The sequence below is a fragment of the Cetorhinus maximus genome, chromosome 25 (genome assembly GCF_964194155.1).
Source record: "Cetorhinus maximus chromosome 25, sCetMax3.hap1.1, whole genome shotgun sequence".
NCBI classification, from domain to species: Eukaryota; Metazoa; Chordata; class Chondrichthyes; order Lamniformes; family Cetorhinidae; genus Cetorhinus; species Cetorhinus maximus.
This window is the reverse complement of record NC_135903.1, coordinates 44,888,559-44,907,006: the sequence shown is the minus strand read 5'-3', so window position 1 is coordinate 44,907,006 and position 18,448 is coordinate 44,888,559. Positions and strand designations below refer to the sequence as shown.

General features: G+C 43.1%; 1 protein-coding gene across 3 annotated transcripts in view; it reads left to right on the top strand.

The window, feature by feature from the left end:
- The window catches only part of LOC144668097 (KAT8 regulatory NSL complex subunit 1-like), a 249,087-nt gene that overhangs the window by 207,195 nt on the left and 23,444 nt on the right, over window positions 1-18,448 (top strand). For all 3 annotated transcript variants that reach the window (XM_078529886.1, XM_078529887.1, XM_078529888.1), the window contains 3 exons: window positions 3,879-4,044; window positions 15,299-15,481; window positions 16,935-17,084. In XM_078529886.1, the coding sequence (XP_078386012.1) occupies window positions 3,879-4,044; window positions 15,299-15,481; window positions 16,935-17,084 (499 nt within the window). The remainder of the gene's footprint in view (window positions 1-3,878; window positions 4,045-15,298; window positions 15,482-16,934; window positions 17,085-18,448) is intronic.

Here is an 18,448-nt window from a genome sequence, read left to right as displayed (position 1 = left end):
ATGAAGTAGAAGCAGGTATTGGGTTTTGAGGCAAGTGCAAGGCAGGGGAGTTGGTTTTGAATCGTACTAGTAAAGCGTCAACACAGACAGAAGTCGACCAAATAGTCATCTTGTAGGCTGGGATCTCAAAAACATCACCTAGAAACGTTTGCATGTATTTTGAAGGGTTTATGCATAGGATATTGGATTAAATTCTCAAACAAATTAGAAATTAATGGTGCGCTTTATTAATGATGCACCTTAGGGGTATCTTGTACGTCATGCTAGCATTGAAAATTGCATGGCATTTTGCCCATATTAATTCATTGTGTGCCCTGGATTCTTGACATCATGCCAGCATTGAAATCTGGGACCATTTCCACTGATCTGTCAAGCCAGAAGCAGCCAGAATCTTATTTAATATTTGAGTAATTTTCTACCCTCTGCTTTTCGAGGCGTAGACTCTACTGGAGTTCCCAGAACATCCTTCTGGCACAACATCACTGTCTAAGTCTAGGTAGCAGGTGTTGTCTGGGGGCTTCACTGCTGAGCCAAATTTTGCACTTTCCCAGCAAGCATTACTGGGTAAAAAACGTGATGAATCCTTCACCCATGTCCCAATTGATGCAAATTTCTGGGCCTGTAGTGGTGCTCAAGCTGACCTGAACTCCAAACAGCTCTTAGTTTTGATAAAAGCAAAATACAGCGGATGCTGAAATCTAAAATGAAAACTATGCTGGAAAAACTGAGCAAGTCTGGCAGCATCTGTGGAGAGAAACATAGTTTGTTTCAAGTTGAACATTACTCTTCTTCAGAATTGCTGATTGTCAGCAGATTCGATAACCATGTTAGGGTTAGACCTTAGAGAATGGAATGCAACAAGTTCAGAGGGAGACAGGTTAGAGTGAGTGAGGGGAGCAGAGAAATTAAGATGGCCGAAGACAACTGTTGCTATGAAAATGAAAAGATCAAGAGCAGCTAAGAGGCCAGAGAGAGCAGTCCAGGTGGAGAGCAAACAGTGGAGGTAGGTGAAAGGGTCCACTGGCCATTGGGGAGGACTGCTGTCTAAAGAAGTGAGCACGAAGACGGTGGTGATAGAAGAAGAGTTCAATGTCGTGTCGACCTCAAAGTTCATTGAAGTGCGCGTAAGGGGATAAAACTGAGTCCTTTGCTAAACACAGATCGTTCAGCATCAGGAAGGGAAGGTCAGAGGGTATAGTGAATATGACTAGCTCCTGATTTTTGCAATGGGGCGCATAAAGCATAGCCTGGAGTGTGTTCCAGTAGTCTCCAGTTAGTCCAAAATTTGGTGGTCTTCAAAGTTAAAGATTTGAAGGTAACATCTTCAGTACATTCCTTCATCCTGAAGTTTCATATATTTGAAAGAGTGGTGATTTTAAGGTGACTTAGTTGAAGTTTTCAGATTGAAGATGAGCTAAATTGAACTGAAGAAGATATTCTGAGGTGAAAGGTTCAAATCCCAATGAAGCAATTAGAACTGAGGGGAATTCATTGTTATCTTTTCTTAGCCAAAGGGCAGTTGAGTTGTGGCACAAGTTGAAGCAAACAGAATTGATAGACTTAGGATACATTAAATATATTTGTGGTGTCATTTTTGGAGTAAGGAGGAATTCAGGGATTAGCTTGCTGTATGGAATGTGGTGAACAGATGGGGAGTCTGGGTTAGGAAATGCAAGAAGCTGGTTGATTTGGAGATATGGGATGGGTAGGTCATGTATATTAGGTGGAATTTTGGGGCTATGGTATTTTATACTGGCAAGGCTAACATTTATTACCCATCCTTCGTTGTACTTGAGATGATAGGAGTGGGCTCCCGTCCTAAATCACTGCAGCCCATGAGATGAAGCTGCTCTCATTATGTAGTTAGGTCAAGAATCATTTTGACCCTATGTCAATGAAAGAATATATGTTCAAGTCTTTGGGTGGTTTGTAGGGACTGGAGGATACTGGGGTGCGTAGTTGAAGTTGGGAGACATGAAAATGATTGGTTGAGATTGTGGATGTTGTGGCAGTGGTATTTTACAGTTCATTCACAGTCCCCAACTTGCTATGGCAACTTGCATATTTTGGGCTGGAACTGTTGGTAGTGATGGTAGAGACTCCAACTTTCTTTGCATCACCTGGCTGACCAGGAATCTCTTCCGCCCTGCTTGGCTATTATTGGTGTGTATCGGAAGTATTTGCAGATTGATGCTCAGCCTGTTGGGCTGCATTATGGATGTACCTTCCTTGGCCATCAAGTCCTGGGGTGGAACTTAAAACCAGAGCTTCTGGCTCAGAGGCAGTAACACTACCCGCTATGTCACAAGACCTCTGAATATTATGGTGGATGCTTAGGATTAGGAGATAGCGGGTGGTAAATTGGGGTTAGAAGACAAATGAGTGGTTGGGCTCCAGAATATGGGGTCACCTGTTGGGTATACCAGGATGGTACCTGGGAAGAGGGACTTCAGTTATGTGCAGAGTCGAGAGAAGCTGGGATTGTTTTCCTCAGCAGAGATGGTTAAGGAGAGATTTAAGAAGTGTTCAAAATTGAGATTTTGAGAGCAAATAAGTAGAAACTATTTCCAGTGGCAGGAGGGATTGTAACCAGAGGACAGAGTTTCAATAGCATGTGTCTCTTTTTTCTGCAATATCTTAAATCTAAGCTTTTCACTCTTCAGGACAGATTTGCAAGAATACCAAATCTCAAAGGGATTCCTGCAAATTTGCCCTGATGAATGCAAGATGAAGAACTTTGACAGTGTGTCTCTTTTTAGCAATGCTCTAGTTCTTTATTACCAATGACTGGATTTAAGATAATTGGCAAAATAACTAGGGGGTGGATGAGGCTTTTTACAAAGTTATGATCTGGAATGCATCTGAAGCAGATTCAAGGGTAACGTCAAGAGAATTGAATATATGCTTGAAAACAAGAACTTTGCAGGGATGTGGAGGAAAAGAGTAATTAAGGGAATAGCTCTTTCAAAGAGCCGGCACATAAATGATGAGCTGAAAGACAACCTCCTATCCTGTATTATTCTAGTATGTTCTGTCAGTTAGTTGTTGGGCCTGAGTATGTCAGATGTTCAGTTGGAGCAACAGGTAGTTTATGTTTTGGATGATTGCATGTGTTTTGTCTTCCTAATTGCTCCTTTGCATTTAGATTTGTTAATAAATGATTATTTTTGCATGTTGTCCGCCAATGAGAAGTGTCCCAATCCTCTTGTACATATGTTGCCAACTGCTTAACACTTGCCGTGACCTCTGCTCCCTGACCACTGTTGTCAAAGACTGTCTGATATGGACACACTATTGACTTCTCCCATCTCTCTCCCATCTCCCACCCTGCAAAGAGGCAATGAGTGAATGCTCAGGATTTTCCTGCACAGTATGACTGCCTGGTTCCCTCCCCTGACTAATTTTGGACTTGGCCTAGTTTTTAGAGTGGATGCCCAAATTCTGTTTTTGAAGTGTCCGTGCATATCACAACTGATGCTGAAGTGGTATTGATTAGTGAGATTTTCAAGTTTGTTTCAGTGGTAGCAAAATATGCAAAACTTGAGTCATGATTCCCCATTGTGACCCTCCGTTTCCTGATCCATCTGCTTTTTAGACATTTGGCCAGTATCAGGAATTGGGGAGGAGAGGTTTGATGTGTGTGCACCTGCACTCAAGCCACACCTCAAAGGTCACAGTTGTTACATCTTTATTGGTAACTAGTAACATGTGGTGGACCTCACCATGGAAGATTTTGTGTATCATAGTCATTTGGTATTTAGTGCAAAGCTTTAAGATGTTGACCACACACCCAAACAGTGCTGTGCATTCTTTTGTATGCTTTACATTGTATAGCATTTACTGCCAAATATTGATTTTCTTTCCTGTGTCCTTTGCAGACCCAGCGTCATCTTTCAGTGCGATGTAACTGTGACGTCACAACATCTTGCATTATGTGTGGCTCCAAGAATTCCGAGTCACTTGAGAATCGATATGACATGCCCATGTCAGAACGGCTAGCACTGTTAGATCCCTGTCTCCACCCGGTCCTTTCGGTTTCTGATGGTAAGTTCTCTAAAGGCTGCAACTCCGCCTTTGTGATGGATACAGTGAAAATGTTGGTTACGTTACTGAGAAAATGAGCGTCATTACCTGATCTGACACTGATGTAATTTTACTGATTCCTGACCCATGGGATTTTTGGTCTGAAATGTGTATTGCAGTTTGCATTTTTGTGAATGTATAATGAATTCAAGCTTATGATCTAGTTGCATATTAAGTGCTCCAGATTGTATTCTAGTAACAGAGCGTGTTCCTACTTATATTCTCATTGTACATGATCTTTCAGTTTTTATGTTGATTGTACGTCAGCTCCAGGGGCATTCCAATTACATAGTATGTGCTTCAGGTTGTTACTCAATTACACTGTGTTGCACCGTGATGCTTTATGCCCCATTGTGTATTTGCACAGCTTGGGTCTCAGTTTATATTTTAGTTGCACCTTTCAGTTACCTAATGTACGTGTCCTCCTTGTTTATGTTCACTCATGGGATGTAGGCAACATTGGCAGTGCCCACATTTATTGTCCATACCCAATTGTCTTTGAGGAGGTATTGGTGAGGTGCTTCCTTGGATTGGCTCAGTCCCTATGGTGAAGATATTCACAAAGTACTGTTGGGGAAAGCTTTCCAGGATTTTGACAAAGCAGTGATGACGAAATGATTTATTTTTAAGTCAGGATGGTACGTGAAAGGAGGGAAACTTGAAGGTGGTGGTATTCCCACATGACTGCTGCCCTTGTGCTTCTAGGTGGTAGAGGTTGCAGGTTTTGGAGATGCTGCCAAAGAATCCTTGGCAAACTGCTGCAGTGCATCTTGTAGATGGTATACACTTGCAACTATTGTACACTGATGGTGGAGGGAGTGGAGGCTTAAGGTGTTGGAATGGGTGTCAATTCAGCAGGCTGCCCTGTCCTAGATGTTGCTGTGATAGTTATATTTTTGGTCATGTGTGACCCCAGGATACTGATGGTGGTGGATTTGGTGATAGTAATGCCATTTTAGATTCTCTATTGTTGGAAATGGTCATTTGTTTGCATTTGTGTAGTGCTAATATTACTTAGCAAGCCTGAATGTTGTCCAGAATAGTTCATTTTCTGAGGAGTTGCAAACCGTATGATCATCATCAAGCGGTCTGGCCCCTATATTGGAATGGTGCGGGATCGTTGAATATAGTTGGGCCTGTGGTTGCTAATGATTAAGAAAGCCAACATGGATTTGTAAAGGACAGGTCATGCTACGTGCACCTGATTTGTTTTGAAGAGGTGATGAATTGATGGACAGGGGAATACCATGGATGTTATTGATGTGGACACCCAGAGGCATTTGCTCAAATCTATTTTGCGAGACTGTTGGCTAAAGTTGAAGTCCAAAGAATTGAAGGCAAATTATTGACCTGGTTAGGAAATTGGGTGAGTGGCAGGAGACAGAGAGTAGGGATAATGAGCAGATATTCCAGTTGACAGGATGTGAGTATTGGCGCCGCACAGGGATCTGTGTTAGGGCCCCAACTATTCATTGTATTTATTAACAACTTAAATGAAGGGATAGAAAGCTGCTTATCCAAATTTCCTGGTGACTCGAATGTGGACAGCATTGTATACAGAAACCTAAAATTACTGAGAGATTCACTGATTAAGTGAATGGGAAAGACTGTGGCGAATTGATTTCCAAGTAGGCAAATGTCAAGTCATCCACTTTGGATTTAAAAAGGACAGAACAGAGTATTTTCTAAATAGTGAAATGCCAAAAACAGTACATGTCAAATTAAACTTGGATGTCCCGGTATATAGATCATTAAAATGTCATGAACAGGTACAGAAAATAATCAAAAGGCCAATGGAATGCTGGCCTTTATACCCAGGAGACCTGAATACAAGAGGGGAGAAGTCATGCTTCATCTGTTTTAAGCCCTGGGTATACCACACCTGAAGTCATGAGAATCAGAGTCATTATGGCACAGGAGGAGGCCATTCAGCTCATCAAACCCTTGACAGCTCTCTGTAGAGCAACCCAGACAGTTGCAACCTAAACTGGTAGTTAAGATCTCCCATCCCTGGAACCATTCTGGTAAATCTCCTCTGCATCCTCTTACAAGAACCCCCACATGCTTCCTAAAATGTGCTGACCAGAACTGGATGCAATACTCTAGTTAGGGTCTAACCAGAGCTTTATCAAGGTTCAGCATAACTTCCCTGATTTTGTACTCAATACCTCTATTTGTGAAGCCCAAGCTGTTGCCTACTTGCTAATTACTCTCTCAATATATTCTGAAACCTTCAAAGATCTATGCACATGAGCCCCCAAGGTCCCTCTGTGCGTGCACTCATTAGAACGGTGCCATTAAGTCTATTATCCCCCCTGCCAAAATGGATCACCTCTCAATTTCTCAGTATTAAATTTCATCTGCCACTTGTCTACCCATTCAGCTAGCCTATCGGTCCTGTTGTGGTCAATTGGTATCATCCTCACACACCTCCAAGTTTGGCATCATCAACAAAGTACTGTGATCAGCTCTGGGCACCACATCTTAGGATATATTGTCCTTGGAGGGAATGCAATGCAGCATAGGTTTACCAGAATAATACCTGGACTCAGGGTTAGAACATTGTTTTTTTTTATTCATTCACGGGAGGTGGGTGCTGTTGCCTGGGCCAGCATTTATTGTTCATCCCTAATTGCCCTTGAAGTGTGAGGATGTAGAGAACTGGAGCTAATTTTTACATACTTTTATTAGCATTTGTTGATAAAGTTGCACGTTACAAGCATACGCCTCTGAACTCGGTCCTAATTTCAGTCTCTTACCTATTTATGGGGGTACAAGTGAATCACCAGTTCATGTCCACCACCTGCAGACAACTAAAAATAATGAGTATCCCAGTAACCAGGAGGAGACCATTTAACCCCTCAGGCTTGTTCCACCATTCATTGAGATCATGGCTGATCCACAACTGAACTCTATATACCCACCCAAACCCCATTTCCCTTTCATACATACCGTTGCTTTACAAAAGAAATGTCAATCTGATTTTTAACAACTGGTGTCGAATCAGTTGCCGTTGGTGGAAGAGAGTTCCAAACATCTGCCACACTTTGCGTAAGGATGAGTTTGTAATTTGAAACCTGCAATATCTGGCTCTAAAATTTATCTACCCAGCCTCCCCAAGCAGCAGAAATATTTTGTCTATCTTATCTGTTCCCCTTAATCACTTAGAAATTTAGATCAGATCGCCCCCGAATGTTTTAAATGCCAGGGAATGAATCTTGGGGATTTGAGTCTTTGAGTAAATAAATTGCAAGTTCAGGATTAAGGGACAGACTCTAAATAAATACATACATACATACATACATACATACATACACACATACACACATACACACATACACACACACACACACACACACACACAACACACAACACACAACACACACACACACCACACTAAAATCAGAGCTCTCGGGTGAAATCGGGAAAAGCTTCTACATGCAGAAGATAGAAGAAGTTTGGAGCTCTCGCTTGCCCTGTCTTGCTCTGGCTCCCTCCCCCCACCTGCTGTGCCTCTCCCCCTCCCTCCCCCCCCCCTCTCTCTCTCACTCTCTCCCCCCCCTCTCTCTCTCTCTCTCTCTCTCTCTCTCTCTCTCTCTTCCCCCCCCCTCCCCCTCCTCTCCTCTCTCTCTCTCTCTCCCCCCCTCCTCTCTCTCTCCCCCCTCCTCTCTCTCTCCCCCCTCCTCTCTCTCTCCCCCCTCCTCTCTCTCTCCCCCCTCCTCTCTCTCTCCCCCTCCTCTCTCTCTCCCCCCTCCTCTCTCTCTCCCCCCTCCTCTCTCTCTCCCCCCTCCTCTCTCTCTCCCCCCTCCTCTCTCTCTCCCCCCTCCTCTCTCTCTCCCCCCTCCTCTCTCTCTCCCCCCTCCTCTCTCTCTCCCCCTCCTCTCTCTCTCCCCCCTCCTCTCTCTCTCCCCCCTCCTCTCTCTCTCCCCCCTCCTCTCTCTCTCCCCCTCCTCTCTCTCTCCCCCCTCCTCTCTCTCCCCCCTCCTCTCTCTCTCCCCCTCCCCTCTCTCTCTCTCCCTCCTCCTCTCTCTCCCCCTCCTCCTCTCTCTCCCCTCCCTCCTCCTCTCTCTCTCCCCCTCCTCTCTCTCTCCCTCTCCCCCTCCCCTCTCTCTCTCCCCCCTCCTCTCTCTCCCTCTCTCCCCCCGTCCTCTCCCTCTCTCCCCCCCGTCCTCTCCCTCTCTCCCCCCCGTCCTCTCCCTCTCTCCCCCCCGTCCTCTCCCTCTCTCCCCCCCGTCCTCTCCCTCTCTCTCCCCCCTCCTCTCCCTCTCTCCCCCCCCCGTCCTCTCCCTCTCTCTCCCCCCTCCTCTCCCTCTCTCTCCCCCCCTCCTCTCCCTCTCTCCCCCCCTCCTCTCCCTCTCTCTCCCCCCACCCCCCCCCCACTCACTCCCCCTCTCTCCCTCTCCCTCCCTCTCTTCTCTCTCTTTCCCCCCTCTCCGTCTCCCAAGACTGATTAGCTGGGGGGGTGGGAAAGGTTTCAATTGAAGGGAAGTTTAAAAAATCAAAAAGAAACGAGGGAACAGAGGTGCAGGGTTGTGAAGAGGCAAACGATTATGAAAGTGTGACAGGAAGGGGCAGGAAATATAAGCAGAAGAGTGCAGCAGAAATCAACCAGAATGAGCAATAATGGTAAAAAGTCAAATCTTAAGGCTCTTTATCTGAATGCATGCAGCATTTGTAACAAGATAGATGAGTTGACGGTATAAATAGAAATAAATAATTATGACATCATAGCAATTTCAGAGAAGTGTTTGCAGGGTGACCAAGACTGGGAGCTCAATATTCAAGGGTATTTGACATTCTGGAAAAATAGCCAAAAAGGAAAAGGAGGTGGGTTAGCTTTGTTAATAAAGGAAGATATCAGTGCGGTGGTGAGTAGCGATATAGGTGCAATAGATTGTGATGTGGAATCAGTTTGGTGGAAATAAGGAATAGCAAGGGGAAGAAGTCACAGGTGGGAGTCGTCTCTAGGCCCCCGAAGAGTTGCCTCACTGTAGGACAAAGTATAAATCGGTATGCATGTAATAAGGGCGCTACGATTGTCATGGGTGATTTTAATCTGCATTTTGGCTGGACAAATCAGATTGGGAGGGGTAACATGGAAGACGATTTTGAAGAGTACATCAGGGATTGTTTCTTAGAGCAATATGTTGCAGAACCTACCAGGGAACAGGCTATTTTAGATCTAGTAATGTGTAATGAAATGGGATTAATAAGAGATAACATAGTTAGGGGTCATCTAGGGAGTTGCAATCACAACATGGTAGAATTTCAAATTCAGTTTGAGGGCGAGCAACTTGGGTCTCAAACCAGTGCTCTCAACTTAAATAAGGACAATTACAGAGGTATGAAGAAAGAGTTGTCTAAAGCGGGCTGGAAAAATCGACTAAGGGGAAGGTCAGTGGATGAGCAGTGGCAGACATTTAAGCAGATATTTCATAATGCTCAGCAAAAATTTATCCCGGTCAAAAAGAAGGACTTGATGAGAAGGATGAACCACCCGTGATTAACAAAGGTGGTCAAGGAGAATATCCAATCAAAAACTAAGGCATAAAACTCAGTGAAAACTAGTGGTAGGCCAGAGGATTTGGAATCTTTTAGGAACCAGCAGTGGATGGCTAAAAAGCTAATGAAGAGGGAGAAAATTGATTATGAAAGTAAATTGGCAAGAAATATAAAAACAAACAGCAAGAGCTTCTACGGATATATAAAAAGAGAGAGCAGCTGAAGTAAGCGTGGGACCCTTAGAGGATGTGACTGGAGAATTGACAATGGGGAACAGGGAAATTTAAACCAATATTTTGCATCGGTCTTCACGGTGGAGGACACTATAAACATTCCAAAGATATCAGATAAGCAAGGAGCTCATGGGAGGAAAGATCTTGTAACCAGTCTCTATCACGGGAGACAAAGTATTTGACAAACTAATGGGACTAAAGGCAGACAAGTCACCAGGACCTGATGGCCTGCATCCAAGGGTTTTAAAGGAAGTGGCTGCAGAGATAGTGGAGGCATTGGCCGAAATATTCCAGAACTCACTTGATTTTGGGAGTGTCCCAGCGAATTGAAAAACCGCTAATGTGACGCCCCTGTTCAGGAAGGGAGGGAGACAAAAAGCAGGAAACTATAGGCCAGCTAGCTTAACATCTGTCGTTGGGAAAATGGTAGAGTCCATTATTAAGGAAGAAATAGGGCATTTAGAAAAGGTTAACAATCAGACAGAGCATGGTTTTGTGGAAGGGAAATCATGTTTGACAAATTTGTTAGTGTTCTTTGAAGATAGAACAAGCACAGTTGATAAAGGGGAACCTGTAGAAGTTGTGTATTTGGATTTCCAGAAGGCATTCGAGAAGGTGCCACATAAAAGTTGTTGCACAAGATAGGAGCTCGCGATATGGGGGTAATGGGTTGAGGATTGGTTAACACACAGAAGACAAAATCGGGATTAATGAGTCTTTTTCAGGTTGGAAAGATGTAACTCGTGGAGTGCCACACAGATCAGTCCTAGGGCCTCAGATATTTTCTATCTTTATTAATGACTTGGCTGAGTGGGCAGAGTGTAATGTATCCAAATATGCTGACGATACTAAAAGGTGGGAGGACATGTTATGATGAGGATATCGGGAATCTGCAAGGGGATACAGATAAGTTGAGTGGGTGGGAAAAAACTTGGCAGATGGAGTTTAATGTAGGAAAATATGAGGTCATGCATTTTGGTAGGAAGAATCAAAAGGCAAATAATTATTTAAATGGAGAGAGACTCCAAAAAGTGCAGCACAGAGGGATCTGGTGAGGCCGCACCTGGAGTACTGTGTACAGTTTTGGTTCCTGTATTTAAGAGGATATTCTGGCATTGGAGGCAATTCAAAAGAAATTCACTAGGCTAATTCCTGGGATGAAGGGGTTGACTTTGAGGGGCGATCTTATTGAAATGTACAAGACTCTGAGGGAGCTTGACTGGGTAGATGTTGAGATGTTTCCACCAGTGGGGGAATCTCAAACCAGGGACATAGTTACAGAATAAAAGGACACTCACTCAAAACTGAGATGCGAAGGAATTTCTTCTCTGAGGGTAGTGGAGGCGAGATCACAAAAGTATTTGAAGAGGAGGTAGATAGATTTTTGAAATATTAGGGATTGATATGAGGGCTGTGAGGAACTGGCACAAAAGAGGAGTTGAGGCCTGGGGCAGATCAGCCATGGTCTTATTGAATGGCCTACTCCCATTTCTTATGTTCACTCGCCCTCTGCCCCCCCCCCCCTGCCCTCTGCCTCCCCAGAAGCTGTTGGGACCTGTGTACATTTATTTAGAACCCAATTATATTTCTGTATAATTTGTTTATCAGACATGCTGCAAAATAAATTAATTGCTGCAGCTGGTCACAGAAGCATCAGAAACTGGTGAATGTTATATGTTGTGAAGGATCTGCAGGATTACAGGAACAGGAAGTGCTCTAATTAGCTTTGGGAGGATGCTATGGTCTCCTCTTGCCTGTTGGCCTTCTGCCTTACGGCTGAAAAGGACCTGTAGTTTAAAGGCAATATCAGAAATATGCGGGGTGGGCAATGATCATGTTCTGGTTTTAGTTTGTCAAAGTCATTACATCACATGAGCCCATTGAGTCCATGCCAGCTCTCTGTAGAGCAACCCAATCAGTCCCAATCCCCACTCTATCCCTGTAACCCTGCAAGTTTATTTTCATCTGCATCCACTTCCCTCATAGGCAATGAGTTCCTGGTCATTGCCATTCACTGCGTATAAGAAGGTTTGAAAGGAACAGTTGCTACTATCAACTTTGCTACCCTTTTCATCTGTGGCCAAAGTTTTCTATAATAGTTGATGCCCACAGCAAAAACATCATTGTGCTTTAACGTTTCTGCAGGGCTTTTAATGTAGACCTTTTCAGTATCACTCAAGCACACCACCTTGTGGCTGCACCATGCAACTGCAATGAGAGATCTGCGTGCCTTCACTTGGAACAGGAGATGAGAAATAGGAGCAGGAGTAAGCCATTTGGCCCTTTCAGCCTGTTCTGCCACTTGACACGGTCATGGCTGCTCTTCTACCTCAACTCCATCTTTATCCCCATATCCCTCAATGTCCAAAAGCCTCACAGTTTATCTTAGAGCTATTCAGCGACTGAGTATCCACGCTCACAGAGATACAGAATTCCAAAGGCCCCACCTTTTGAGTCAAGAAATTTCTCCTCTCTGTCCTAAATAACCACTTCCTTACTCTGAGACACTGGCCCCATGTTCTAAATTCACCAGCCAAGGGAAACATTTTCACAGCCTTTACCTTGCCAAACCCCTTAAGGATTTTTATTTTTTTTCATTATATCTATGTAATGGAAGGGAGCAAACTGTCAACCTGCAATTTAGATACAATTTCAAAAGTTTTCTAAAGATTCTTCTAGTTTTGGATTGAGAACTTTGTCAGGGAGGCCTTCACTCGGTGTTCATCACATCTGCATCAAAGTATTGTACGGTTAATTACTTTGGCATACTATTTCATATTTGTGTCCTAATGCTACCCATTTAGAAATATAACATAAGAAATAATAGGCCATTAGGTCCTGGAGCCTGCTCCGCCATTCAGAAAATATCAAGACTGATCCTCACCCATGAACTCCACTTTCCCTCCCTTTTCCTTTAGAGTCCAAGAATCTATCATAAGACCATAAGACATAGGAGCAGAAATTAGGCCATTCGGCCCATCGAGTCTGCTCCGCCATTCAATCATGGCTGATAAGTTTCTCAACCCCATTCTCCTGCCTTCTCTCCGTAACCTTTGATCCCCTTACCAATCAAGAACCCACCTATCTCGCTCTTAAATACACTCAATGACCTGGCCTCCACAGCCTTCTGTGGCAATGAATTCCATAGATTCACCATTCTCTGGCTAAAGAAGTTTCTCCTCATCTCTGTTCTAAAAGGTCTTCCCTTTACTCTGAGGCTGTGCCCTCGGGTCCTAGTCTCTCCTACTAATGGAAACATCTTCCCCATATTCCCTATCGATCTCAGACTTGAATGTACTCAACGACTCAGCATTCAGACATCTGAGGTACAGAATTCCAAAGATTCCTGAACCTCAAGTGAAGAAATTTCACATCTGTCCTAAATTGCTGTCTCCTTGTCCTGAAGGCTATGATCCCCTGTTCTAGAAAGATGAAGGGTCATCAACCTGAAATGTTAATTCTGTTTCTCTCCACAGCTGAGCATTTCCAGCATTTTTTTGTTCTATTTTAAATTACTAGCGTCTACAGTATGCTGACCCCTTGTTCCAGATTCTCCAAGCAGAGTAAACGGCCTCAGTGTTGTATTTCAATGACATTACCCCTCATTTTTCTAAACTCCAGAGTGTATAGGCCGATTGTACTCAACTCTCCTCAAAGGCAGACCTCAGCCCAGCGGTCAATCCAGTGAACCTCCATTGCACTGTCTCTAAGGCAAGTATGTCCTTAAGCATGGAGACCAGCACGATAGAGTACTCCAGGTGTGGACTCGCCAAGGATCTGTACAGTTGCAGAACACTTCCTATTTTTGTGCTCCAAGCCCCTTGCAATAAAGGTCAACATATCATTTGCATTTCTAATTATGCTGTACCAGTATGTTCTATGTACAAGGTCACCTGAATCCCTCTGAACATCAAAATTTAATAGTTTTATACCATTTAACATATCTTTTGTTTTCTATTCTTCCTATCGGTGAATAATCTGATTCCCCACATTATACTCCATCTGTCACCTTACTGCCCACTTGCTTAAGTGTCAGCAGTGGCTCAATTGGTAGCACTCCTGTCTCTTGACTCACAATGTTGAATGATTAGGGCTGGCATTCCAGTGCAGTACCAAGGGAGTGTTTTGGATGAAATGTTGAACATTTTAGTATGCTTTCTCTGGTGGATGTAAAAGATCCCAAAACAGTGGTTTTATCGCCAGTGCCCTAGTCAGTATTTATTCCACAATCAACATCACTAAGAACAGTTTACCTGGTCATTATCGCATTGCTTTTTGTGGGAACTTTCTGTGCATTAATTAGCTGCTGCCTTTCCTACATTACAACAGTGACCAAAAGTAGTTTCATTGGCTGTAAAGCACTTTAAGATGTGCGGCGGCCGTGTCAAGTGCTGTATTAATGCAAATGCTTGTTTTTCACTTCACCTGTCTGTGTCCTCTTTTTGTCCTCTTCACTTTACTTTCTCATCTAATATTGTATCATCAGCAACTTGGAAGCATTATACTGGTTCCCTTCATCTAAACTATGAATATAAAATGTAAAAAGCTGAGGCTGCAGCACTGATCTTTGAAGCACCCAACCAATGTCAGCCTATCAACCTGAAAATGACCCATTTATTTCTGGTCTGTTTTCTAGCCTTTGACCATTCCTTTAGTCATGCTCATATATTATCCTGAACCCTTGTGCCCTTGTTTTCTGTAAAGCCTTTGGTATGGCACCTTATCGAGTACCTGTTTTGAAATCCAGATTTACTACACTCACTGGTTCCTTTCTATTTACCATGCTAGATAGATATTCAAAATATTATAACAAGATTTGTCAAACATGCTTTCCCTTTCATAAAACCGTGCTGACTCTGTCTAATCATATTATGATATTCTAAGTGCTCTGTTATCACTTCCTTAATAATAGATTTAAAGCATTTTCTTGACCACTAATGTCAGGCTAACTAGCTGTGGTTTCCTGTTTGTGCTCTCCTCTCCCTTTTAGTTTCATAACCTACACAAAAGTGCCATAGCAGCTAGTCAATCAGTTCCACCAGTGTGTTTCTATCCTGGCTATTAACCATGTCTACTATTGTAAGCTATTGCAGCTTGCTTTATTCTCAGGTAAATGATGTGCAGTTTAGGTTGGTATACTGCATTTCTGGCACACTAGTTCAGTCGCTGCTACTTGGGATGACGTGCTTTTATATAGGATGGTTTCATTGTATGATTTTTAAATGATTAATTGACAGCTCAAAATGGACGAATTATTTGAGACCCCCCCCCCTCGGGTAAATTATGCATACACAAAAAAAATGCATTTTCTGGTTGTTTGAAATTCTAGCCTGACTTACTCAACTTTATAGAGGCAAACATTCATGACCAGATTTTTCAGCATCACTGAAATCAGAGGGGCAATGGATGGACATTTCCAGTAAATTGTTGTTACTGCGTATGGAAGGATGTGAGTGTATTTTTTTTGTTTCTTCCCTCAGACATTCCACAGAGCATGCACTTCCAGCCTATACTGAAAGGTCATTGGCAAAATAAATCACTGGACAAGAACAAAGCCTCCAAAAAGCTCTCGTTAAAACATAAAGGCTTGTTAACGGCCAGCCTGTCAGATCCATCCCGCAGAGCACGGCAAAAACTTGCCAACTCCATAATCAGCTCAGACAGTAAGTATCAAGGTCAATGCCATGTGTGTGACTGCTTCAGGCATTCCTTTTTTCATTGTTGCCCATCTCTCTATGACTGAGCTCAGAAGGCAGTTAAGAGACAACTATGTTGTTGCGTGTCTGTTGTCACATATAGACCAGACCAGGTATGGATTGCAGATTTCCTTTCCTCAAGGACATTAGGGAACAAGATGGTTTTTATGATAATCTGCTGGTTTCGTGGTCACATTTACTGATGTTAGCTTTCTTTGTTCCAGATGTATTTAACTGAATTTCAATTCCATGGTGAGATTTGAACTTGTATCTCAGGATTACCAGTCCAACAACAACAGCCTCAATGCTACCATACCCCCTATTTATTACTTGTTTAAGAAATGCAACAATGGTAGATTATGGTAACAAACCAATCACCTCTTATCTAAACAAGAAGCTTATAGAGCTTCCTTGCAGCTCCAATGTATGGAAGCTAAGTTCTCCAATACTGAGGCTTTGCAGTGAGCTGCATCCATTAACAGTTGATCCCATTGCTATTCAGGAAAGTTTAATCTAATTTGGCAGGAGGTTGTGAGTCTGGAGGCAGCGTTAAAGAGGAAAAATAAAGTGCGCAAGGAATTGGGAAGACAGCGTGAGAGTAAGAAATAGTAATGTATTAGGTACAACCAGAGCAAGAGGGAATACAATAAGTTTAAATTGAGTCTACAGTGCACGTATGTGAATGCATGGAGTATAACAAGTAAAGTTGGCGAGCTGTGGATGCAGACAGCTATGTGGGAATGTAATATAATGTAATAACGGAGACCTGACTCAAAAAAGGGCAGAAGTCTGTATTAAATATTCCTGGATACAGGTGCTCAGGAAAGATAGGGAAGGAATGAAAGGAGGAGGGGTGGCAGTATAGGTTAAGGAGATACATTGCTGGAGAGAGGATGTCCTGGAGTGGTCAAGGAAAATCTGGTTGATGAGAGGGAAGAAACAACAGAGGCACCATTACACCACTGCATGTATTCTATAGGCCACCAACCAGTGGGGAAAGATCTAGAGGGGAAGAAAATTGCGAGGAAATTAGAGAGAGGTGCAAAAACTTGTTAAAGAGGAGATATTAGAAAGGCTGGCTATACTTAAAGGTGATAAATCAGCAGGGCTATGTGCATCCGGGGATAATTAAGGAAGTAACTGCTTTGTAAAGTTCCAACTATTTACCTTGTTCTTTTGTGTTGCACAAAAGTTTTTCTGGTTTGGAGTTGACGTTTTGAAGCTGGGATGTTGCTAATGTGACTGAATTATGGACTAGCCAAGTTATTTGAGCCTGGGATCAATGAGAAAAGGCTGCCTCAGTACCTGGTTCTTGTTTGTAACAAGTGATTTAACAAAAGGATCAGGACATTAATGCAAGTATTGAAACTGGTGCAAGTAAATGCACATTGAATCATCAAGTGCTTGTGCTTCATTGCAGAGTATGCTCACAATAAGAATCGTACAGAGAAGCCATTTAAACAGCACTTAGATGATTTACTGTCTGTGTCTAAGCTGGAGAGTACTCCAATGCAGGAAAAATTCCTGAACAAAAAGAGGCAGCGAGAACTTTCAGCAGAGCTAACAGAGGGTAAGTTCTGCATCAGTTCTAAGTCATTTAGAAGGGAGGAGAAACACGTGAAGCTATGAAGTTATAACTTAGTTTATGTATACCATGTTTAAAGTGATTTTAGCCACTGGATCTGCACAGGGGTACCACAATATTCCATATGGTTGCATCCTTACAAGAAGTAACCTTGAACTGCTTGCTGTAGCAGGAACTCCGCCATTTCCAACAAGGGCCTGTTCTTTCCACTCAGCTGGATTTGCACTTCTTATACTCCTCTAAGGACTCTGCTGTATTGAGCCCTCGGTATCTGCCATAAGCTTCTCTTTTTTTCTTAATCCTAACCTTTATGTCCCTTGACTTCCAGGGTTCTCCGGACCTGGTCCCCCCGTTTGTCTTTATGGGAACATATTTGCCCTGTACTCTCACTATTTCCTCCTTGAATGCCCTGCATTGCTCTGACACAGTTTTATCTGCAAGTAGCTGCTCCCAGTCCACTTGGGCAAAATCGCATCACATCTTAGTAAAATTAGTGTTTCGCCAGTTTAGAACTTTATCCTTTTCCATAATTATCCTAAATCTAACTGAGTTATGGTCACTGATACGCCTTCCACCTGCTCGGGCTCATTTCAGAATATTAGGTCCAGAACTGCCCCCTCCCTTGTTGGGCTTTTTATGTACTGGCTAAAAAAGTTCTCCTGGATGCAAATTAATTTTGCTCCCTCCTTACCTTGTACACTAAAACTATCCCAGCTAATATTTGGATAGTTAAAATCCTGTACTATTACTGCCCTATTATTCTTGCCCTTCTGTGAAATTTAATTACATATTTGACCCTCAATCTCTCCTTGACTGTTTGGGGGCCCGTAGTACACACCTAACAGCGTGTTTGCCCCTTTTGTGTTTTTTACTTCTACCCATATGGCTTCATTTGATGATCCTTCCAAGATAACATCCCTCCTCACTGCTATAATTGATTCCTTGATCAATGTTGCAACCCACCCCCCTCCCCTTCTATCCCTCTCTCTGTCTCATCTGAATACCATGTAACCAGGAACGTTGAGCTGCCAATCCTGCTCCTTTAGCCAAGTCTCAGCCATAGCTATGATATCACACTCCCACGTGCCTACCTGTGCCCTCAGCTCGTCTGTCTTATTCCTCAGGCTCCTTGCATTAAAACGTATTCCATTTAGCCTTGCTAAACTCACTTCTTTCTTATCTAGCCTATGTTTCTTCTGCCTTTCAGACTCACTCACTAGCATTTTAACTTCTAATTCCATCTCAGCTTCTCTCCCTCCTGAACTACTTTTCAGGATCTCATCCCCCTGCCAATTTTGTTTAAATCTGCCCCAACAGCATTGGCTGATGGGGAAGGTTTCTTTTTCCCT